Genomic DNA, 8,715 nt, shown 5'->3' on the forward strand with positions numbered 1-8,715 from the left:
GAGGGAAGATTTAGGTTGGATATCGGGGGAAGTTCTGTACTGTGGGAGTGGTGAGGTGCTGGCACAGGCTGCCCAGAGAGGTTGTGGATGCCCCGTCCCTGGAGGTGTTCAAGGCCAGGTTGGATGGGGCCCTGGGCAGCCTGGTCTGGTGCTAAATGTGGAGGCTGGTGGCCCTGCGTGTGGCAGGGGGTTGGAGCTTCATGATCCTTGAGGTCTCTTCCAACCTAAGCCATTCTGTGATTCTCTGTGATTCTGCAGCCGGCGGTTCGGGTTCGAGCCCCAAGCGAGATTCGAACCCCCGACCCCAGCTCTACCGCACCTAAAGGCGCGGGGATGGGCCGAGAGCCTCTCCTTTACCACGCGACCCTCCCGCCTCCAATCCCCGCCCGCTTCCGTACAGCAGCCAATCGGCCGCTCGAAGCCCCAGCCCGTCGCCCCGGGCTGTTACTGGGCATGCTTCGCTGTGCGCCGGGCCCCGCCCGCTTCTGCGCGCTCCTCCCCCGCGTGGAAGTGCGGCGCCGTGCAGGCCGGGCCCGGGGGTGGCGGTGGACGGGAGCGGGCGGCCCGCGGTAAGTAGCGGCGCTGCTGGTCGGTCCGCGCCTTTCCGCCGGTCCCGCCCCACCGTAGGCGCGGCAGCGCGTGGACCGAGGGTGTTAGGGAGTGGCTGAGGGCTTCCGGCGCTGCGAGGCCGAGCGCCTCGGGAGCGGAGGAGAGTCGGGAGCCGCTGAGGAGCCCTGCGGTTATCCCGTAACGTGGAACGGCTGTGAGAAGGGGCGGATCCGCCAGGCCGTCCATCTGCTTCAAAAAATAGTGGAAACGTTTCCTGTGTGGCAAGCAGAGGGTGGGTTTGTTGTGGAAGTCTTGCGATGGGCAGCTGTGTTTGTGCTGCTGATGGCGCGGCGCAGGGCTGAGAGGAGCGCAGCGCTGTGCTGTGCTGCTGCTCTCATTGAGGGAGCTGCGCTTGTTCAGCTGGAGGAAAGGAAGCTGCGGGGTGACCTCGCTGCAGCTTTCCAGTACCTAAAGGGAGCCTGCGGACAGGAGGGGAATCAACGCTTGACAAGGGTTGATAGCAGCAGGACAAGGGGAAATGGTTTTAAGTTGAGGGAGGGAAGATTGAGGTTGGATGTCAGGGGGAAGTTCTTTACAGAGAGAGTGGTGAGGTGCTGGCACAGGCTGCCCAGAGAGGTTGTGGATGCCCCGTCCCTGGAGGTGTTCAAGGCCAGGTTGGATGGGGCCCTGGGCAGCCTGGTCTGGTATTAAATGTGGAGGTTGGTGGCCCTGCATGTGGCAGGGGGTTGGAGATTCGTGATCCTTGAGGTCCCTTCCAACCCTGGCCATTCTGTGATTTCCCACAAAGAACAGATATGTGGTGACTTCTTTCTGTTCCTTGCATTGGCAGCACAATTCCACGTGCCTGATGTGAGCAGTGAGGATGCTGGGATCAGGAGCTTCTTGGATTCTCCTTACCCTGCCATGTGTGTGCTGGGGGCTTTTAGTGCCTCTTGTTCTGCCCAGCAAAAATGTGCTTTATCTCCCTGCACAGGTGCTCCCAGAGCTGCTTCTAGAAAGGAGATAGTTGGACCTATGAGTCAATATTTCAAGGAAATATACTGTGGAATTGCACAATCACTGTGCACTGAGAAATGCTTTCATCCTCTTTTACTTTCGTTTACTGCTTTCTTCCATTTTGCTGCCGTTGCAACCACTGATAGGCGTGTTGATGCAAAACAGCACAAGGACTAAGCAGAGCAGTAGCAGGGGCACACAGCTGATTCATTCCCTTGGCTGCTTTCCCTCTATCTTCTGTTTCACAGCTTTATCATCTCTCCCATTAGTAGAGAAAGAGCCTTCATCTCCTGGAGATGACATTCACCTTAGGTTCTGAGGTAGCAAAGGTGAAAGTCACCTCTGAAAAGCCACAAAAGAAGTTTGCGACAGCAAGTTGTTTTGCTATGAAATCAAGAGTGAGAAAATCAAGCATTGGAAAGTGGTGCGTGGTCAGAACAGCAGTCCTAACACTGATGCCTCTCATGCTGCCTGCTGCATCTTAGGGAAGGAACCAAGGGACTGCAACAGTTGGTTCTATCAGTGTGCTTGTAAGCAATCCAAAATGTGTTTGGGATGTTATGAATTCCTAAGGGGAAGATAAAAAGAAAGAACAGAGTGCTACTGTGCCTTTTTACCTCACTGTTTTGAAGGTTATTTTCTTCCTATAGGCTTGGGGAAGAGAGACTGAAGGAACTGGGGCTGTTTAGTCTGGGGAAGATGAGGCTGAGGGGAAAACCTTCTTGCTCTCTTCCAATATCTGAAGGGTGCTTACAGTGAGAGTGGGGCTGGTCTGTTTTCACTGCTGACAGGTGACAGGACAATGGGAAGTGGCCTCAAGTTGCATCAGGGTAAGTTTAGGTTGGATATCAGGAAACACTTCTTTACAGAAAGGGCTGTTAAGCACTGGAACAGGCTGCCCAGGGAGGTGGTTGTGTCTCCATCCCTGGATGTGTTTAAAATCTGTTTGGATGTGGTGCTCAGGGACATGATTTAGCAGAGGGTTGTTAGAGTTAGGGTAGGATGGTCAGGTTGTGGTTGGACTTGTGGTTTGGACTTGATGATCTTTGAGGTCTTTTCCAACCTCAGCAGTTCTGTGATTGTAGTAGAGGAGGGAGGTGGAAGTGACAGAGATGATCAAAGATGCAGAACAGCTTCTGTGCAAGGATTCTTCAACTTGAAAAGGGGGCAGCAGGAGAAAGAATGAGAGATCTGTGGTGTTGTGGGCCTTACTGCAGAAATGATGGTTTCTTGCTCCCTCACACAGAACACTTGAGGTGTAGTGAAACCAGTGGTTGTTCAGGCAAAATATAATTAAACTGGAGCTGAATTATGCCCTTAGCCTTTCCCTTCTTGCTTAAGAGCAGTTAGCTGGGTCTGCTGTTCCATTTAGCTCTGTGTCCTATTCCTGACAGCAGTCTGTAGCAGAGACCTAAGGAAGAGCATAGGGCCAAAGCAAAGCTGCTGTTGGTGGTGGGATGGTGAGCTAAGTGGGGCACTGGATGCAGGCTCGCTGCTTTTGCACTGAGGATTGGCTGAGAGCTGGCCTTCCATTGCTTCAGAGTGCCTGCGAAGGCATTGGAAATACAAAGGCTGACCTTACCAAATATCTTTGGTTATCTTTCAGCACCAGGATTCCTCCTCAGAGCCTGTAAGGACAGCTGGGACTGCAGCCTCCATCTTCAGCATCTTGCCAAATTCCCAGGGCACCCAGAGACGCCTCATCCAACTGGGAGGACCAGGGCCTATGCATCTGCAGCGATTTCAGGTGTTAACTTGCTGTGAGAACTCTTCCCAACCATTCAAACACCATAAACATGCTTTTTAGTTTCCTTTCGTCGTTGTTTCTGTTCTGCTTCTAATTTTTCCATGGATTTCCATTTGTTTCTGTTGTCTGTTTATCTAATGCCTAAGTTTTAAGGCTGTTGTGATGATTACTGTATAGATAGTGCAAGTCTGTCCCCATCCTACCTTGCTTACAAGGTACAGAAAGGTGCTGGGGGGAAAAAGAAATCAGGTATGCATGGAGGCTGAGTGACTTGCCTGTCATTAAGTAAAGTGGCAGAGCCAGAGGTGAAAAAAGAAATCCCCTTATGCTCTGGTGTTCTCATTGGAGACCTCCCCTTTCATAAAATAGACGGGATATGGAACTAATTGGGGCAGGAATTGACTGCTGAAAGAGAGAAATATGTGCCCGATTTGCTGGGCTGTGAGATTTCCTTATCTTGTACTTTTGTCGCTGCAATACTTCAAATCCTTTTTCTTAAAAATAACACCAGGCTGTTCTCACCCTTACTCTACAGAGCTCAGGGCTGTCGGCGGCGACGTCTCAGACATTTGGTGCATCTCACCTCATGGGAGTGGGAAACTGAAGATTTCTGCTGTGGACTTGAAGGGAAAACCACAAAGTAAGACTGCACTGCGTGGAGTGGTGCTGTAAATAACTTGGAGGGGGGGAAGACTGTTCTGTGAAGTAAGTAAGTGGCTTGTTTTGTCCCAGTCTTCCTGTTCCAGGTGCTCTCCAGACGATGGCCAAAATGGTGAGAAGGACGTGTGCCTTCTGTTCGGAAGGGGAGGCTGCTTCTATAATGTACGTTGCCAAAGAGCAAAATATTGCAGCTCATCAGAGTTGTTTGGTGAGTGGTTTTCAGCTGGGCAGTGCCTAAGGAGAGTGGTGAAGCACTAAAGGGGAAACTTCTACCACTTGTCCATTCTTATTATAATTCTTTTTGACTTTACAATGAACTCTGTCCTTTCTTTCAGTTGAAATAGGAAATATTCTCCAAGTTTATGATATCCTGCACAAAGGTGTGCTTCAAAAATAGCAGTAAAGATGGGTGCATCACTAGTCAGTCAAGAAGGGGCAATGGAAAATAGCTAGATCTGTGGTAAAACACATCTGTAAGAATTTTGGGGAGGAGGAGAACATGATTGCAGCAGTTTGGCACATTGCTCTTTGGTGTTTTCACATCTCTGTTCCTGGTCAGCGAGTGCGTGCATGTCCTGGTCAGTTATGGATACATGCAGTCTGTCAGTAGAAATTCAGTCTTCTTGAGACACTGAATTGAGTGAACCATGTAAAAATATCTGTTAAGCTCTGAGTGATCTGGGAACATTGTTGCTTTCTTGGCTGTCAAAATGCCTCTCTTTCATGCTGGTGTCTTGATGCAGCTGGTTCTTGGTGTGCAGAATCAGTTGCAGATGTCATATTCTCCCATAAGTGAGAGCTCCTTACTGCAGGAAGTGTGTCTGCTCCTGGAACTGCTTTCTGGCTTTCACTACTCCTGCCTTACTTTTCTACTAATTTTTCCACAACGTTTCAAAAACATAATGAAGTGTTGGATGCTTGGTTTGAAATCGATTTTAGGGCTGTAAATGTTGTGTGAATGATTTTTATTTTTTTTTCTTTACCTCTAAGCAGCAGTGTGCACCTGCAGCCCAGAAGGCCAACTGTGTTCTGGGCTGCATTAACAAATGCTGGGGTGACCAGCAGGGAGAAGGAGGTGCTTGTCCCCCTCTACTCGGCTCTTGCGAGGCCCCATCTGCAGCACTGCAGAAGGAAGGTCCAGGAAGGATGTGGAGCTCTTGGAGCAGGTCCAGAGGAGGGCACTGAGATGATCAGAGGGATGGAGCACCTCTCCTGTGAGGAAAGATTGAGGGAACTGGGCTTGTTTAGCTTGGAGAATAGAAGGCTCCAGGGAGGCCTCATTGTGGCCTCATAGTACTTGCAGGTAGCATGTAAACAGGAGGGGAATGGCTGTATATGAGGGTGGACAGTGATAGGACAAGGGGGAATGGTTTTAAACTGAGACGGGAGGTTTAGGTTAGATATCAGGAGGAAGTTTTTCACTCAGAGGGTGGTGACGCACTGGAACAGGTTGCCCAAGGAGGCTGTGGATGCCCCATCCCTGCAGGCATTCAAGGCCAGGCTGGATGTGGCTCTGGGCAGCCTGGTCTGCTGGTTGGTGACCCTGCACATAGCAGGGGGTTGAAACTGGATGAGCATTGTGGTCCTTTTCAACCCAGGCCATTCTGTGATTCTGATGACTTTATAAATGTGTCTGCCTTTGGAAGAGTGTGCTGCTTGGCTGCTTTTTGGCTTGAACAACTGGTCAGATAAGATGGTCAAGGTGTGGAAGTCTGTCAGCCAAACAGTTTCTCCTCCTTACTCTGGGCATTGGACTTCATTCACGCTTCTTATGGAGTTCACTTTCTCACCTCTCAGCCTGTTCTTGGTTCATCTTTAAGTTATGTCAGATTGTGTATGTGCAAGAGGATCAGATGTATGAAATCAATGATAAAAGAGAGGGACATTCTATATATTGATGACTAACTGACTCTGTTAATTCTTGCCATTGTTTCTTTGTTTCTAGTTATTTTCCTCTGGATTTGTGGAATCTGAAGAGTATAACCCAGAAAATCTGGATTTAAGGTTTGATGTGGAATCCGTGTTGAATGAATTCAAGAGAGGAAAGCGACTGGTAAGGCAGTTTCTGAATCTGCACTCAGTCCTGTCTGAAAGCACTGCAGGGTAGTAGGGTGCACACTGAGGTTGTCTGGTCAGCTATGACTGGGGAGAAGAAATTAAAGAAGGCCTTGGTCCTCCTGACCTACTAAGATTGGAGAAATTACAGATTTAGAATTAAAAACATCAATTTGATATCGTACTTATTGAAATTCCATTGTTATTTTTCTTAGTAATTGGTATTTATTGGGTTTTCTGGTCTTTTTTTCCTGAGAGGAAAATCTAAGAGACTTCCTCGAGAGCCCTTGAAATACCAACCCAGTGCCTGCAACAAAATTATGCAACCCCATAAGGATAAAGGGAAACACCTTTTCTTTTTAGCAGGAGGGTGATTAACATGAGATCTTCTTACTTGTTTTGTTTTCAGCTCTTCTTCTCTCTTCTTGGATGGAACTCATTTCTTTATGAAGTTAGTGTAAAAAACATAAATGCAACCAATAAGCACAGAAAGAGGTTGGGCAAGATTTGGAACGAGGTGGGGAGGGAAGCTGTCCATATCTCATGTAGCTCTTTTTGTACTGCTTAAAGGGTGAAATGATGCAGCTGAGGCAAAATAGCAGAGAGAGGAGTGAAACATTGAGCAGGGTGAGAGTTTGGCATTGTAAGCTGGCTGCATTACACAGAGTTCTAAGTATCACAGTGAAAGATTGGACTTTCCCAAAGAGGATGATGTTGGTTTCCTAAGTTAGGTTTCATTTTGTTGTAGGTGTGCAATTTCTGTCGCAAGAAAGGAGCCACAGTGGGATGTGAGGAGAGAGCCTGCCGCAGGAGCTACCACTACTTCTGTGCCTTGTGTGATGATGCAGCCACAGAAACAGATGAAGTAAATGGAGTCTACCGGTATTTAACAGTCTTTTCTGGTGTAGGATGGTCCAGGTTGTGGTGCTGTTTGTCAAATGTATGGTTGGGTTTGATGGTTTTCTGAGCTGGTGCTGTAGAGATTTGGGAAAAGGACTCAGAAACACCTCTTGTGAGTCTGTTTGCCTGTCCTGCACGGAGCAAAGCTATAGCAAAGCTGTACTGAAGAGGTGCAAGAGGGCTGAATGAGAAAGAAGTGGTAAGGCAAGTTTTGGGAATTTGATGGCAAAGACTTTTGGACTGACTGGATCAGTGGCATAAAAGGAGGGGGATATTTGTAGCTACTGTGAAATTACTGGAGAGAAGAACGAGACTTGAAAACCTATGGCCATGGATCGACAGCCTTCCTCGTGGTGAAATACACTGAAAAGTGAACCAGCGAGAGAATCCCTTTGGAGAGGGGAGAACTGGTGTTTTAAATCCTGAATTGCCACTGTTGAGATGATGAGCAGAGATTATTGAAGCAAACAGAGCAGAATAGAGAAGAGAAGGCACACGGTGCTTTGTTAAAGGTTAATAACAGTACGGGTGGAGGTGTAAGCATAATGCATGGTGCCAGTGATGGTAGGGTGGCCTGGGTAGTAAAATGCTGTGTGTGCATTATAAGGAGTCCTCGTGCTTATGAAGGTTGCTTTTAACTGGGAAAGAATAGATTTAAAAGTGTGAGGGGAGTTAAAAGCCACAACTGGAGGGCAGTGTTGGAAATTCAGGCACGTTGGAGCAGCTCTCCTGTGAAGAAAGATTGAGGGAACCTTTGGTGAAGAGAAGGTTCCAGGGAGACCTCGCAGGCCTTCCAGTACTTGAAGGGAGCGTATAAACAAAAGGGAGAATGGCTGTTTATGAGGGTGGACTGTGATAGGACAAGAGGGAATGGTTTTAAACTGAGGCAGGGGAGGTTTAGGTTAGATATTAGGAGGAAGTTTTTCACTCACAGGGTGGTGATGCACTGGAACAGGTTGCCCAAGGAGGCTGTGGATGCCCCATCCCTGGAGGCATTCAAGGCCAGGCTGGATGTGGCTCTGGGCAGCCTGGTCTGCTGGTTGGTGACCCTGCACACAGCAGGGGGTTGAAACTGGATGAGCATTGTGGTCCTTTTCAACCCAGGCCATTCTATGGTCCTATAAATAAAGTGCCTCCAGTACTGTAGCTTTCTAAGTTGTGAAGCATGCACAAGTAGTCTTTGTGCATCAAAATGAATTACAAAAGAAAAAGCTGTCTTGTCAAGGAAAGAGCCTACTCTTCAGCACTTCTAATATTATTTTTAAGTAAAAGAATGTTGCTAATTAGAAAATGGTGTAGTAAGTGCAGTTCCCTTTAAAAATTTCTTCTTAACACTTGAGCATTAGTCGTTGCAAATGGAGGTTTGTATTGAAAAGATGAGCTCAGCTATGCTCTTGACGAGGTGACGCAGTTTAAAAAGTGATTTGGGATCCTTCTGTAAGAAAGGCATTGATAGAAGCTGGATATGTTATCTACAAATAACTGTATCCACAAGGTAAGGGGTGTTTCCAAGCTGCATTTGTTGCATTTTGCCTCTTCCAAGGGATTCCTGTTTCTCACCTAAAAGTGGAGGAAATCTTTGCATCCTGCATATTTGCTCTGCAGGGTTATAACTTAACTGGCAGCACCAGCATTTAAACAAGTTGTGGAGCTGAGCTGGCTGGTACTGGACAGGGGAGGCAGAAGGGCAGTAGCTACAAAGAAGTAACATTAGTAGTTCAGTATTTTGTCCTGACAGTGTTTATCTCATGCTTTATCTCATGCTTTATCTCATGCTTTATCTCATG

At 47.8% G+C, this 8,715-nt stretch overlaps 1 protein-coding gene across 1 annotated transcript in view; it reads left to right on the top strand.

The window, feature by feature from the left end:
• The window catches only part of LOC122171513 (histone-lysine N-methyltransferase SETDB2-like), a 37,136-nt gene that overhangs the window by 21,964 nt on the left and 6,457 nt on the right, over positions 1-8,715 (top strand). Inside the window, exons 15-20 of the mRNA XM_042839139.1 lie at positions 259-569; positions 3,173-3,326; positions 3,849-3,953; positions 4,046-4,181; positions 5,919-6,026; positions 6,777-6,910. Of these exons, the coding sequence (XP_042695073.1) occupies positions 259-569; positions 3,173-3,326; positions 3,849-3,953; positions 4,046-4,181; positions 5,919-6,026; positions 6,777-6,910 (948 nt within the window). The remainder of the gene's footprint in view (positions 1-258; positions 570-3,172; positions 3,327-3,848; positions 3,954-4,045; positions 4,182-5,918; positions 6,027-6,776; positions 6,911-8,715) is intronic.

The sequence above is a fragment of the Centrocercus urophasianus genome, unplaced genomic scaffold (genome assembly GCF_019232065.1).
Source record: "Centrocercus urophasianus isolate 14NV4802_14NV808 unplaced genomic scaffold, USGS_Curo_1.0 seq_9, whole genome shotgun sequence".
Lineage (NCBI taxonomy): Eukaryota > Metazoa > Chordata > Aves > Galliformes > Phasianidae > Centrocercus > Centrocercus urophasianus.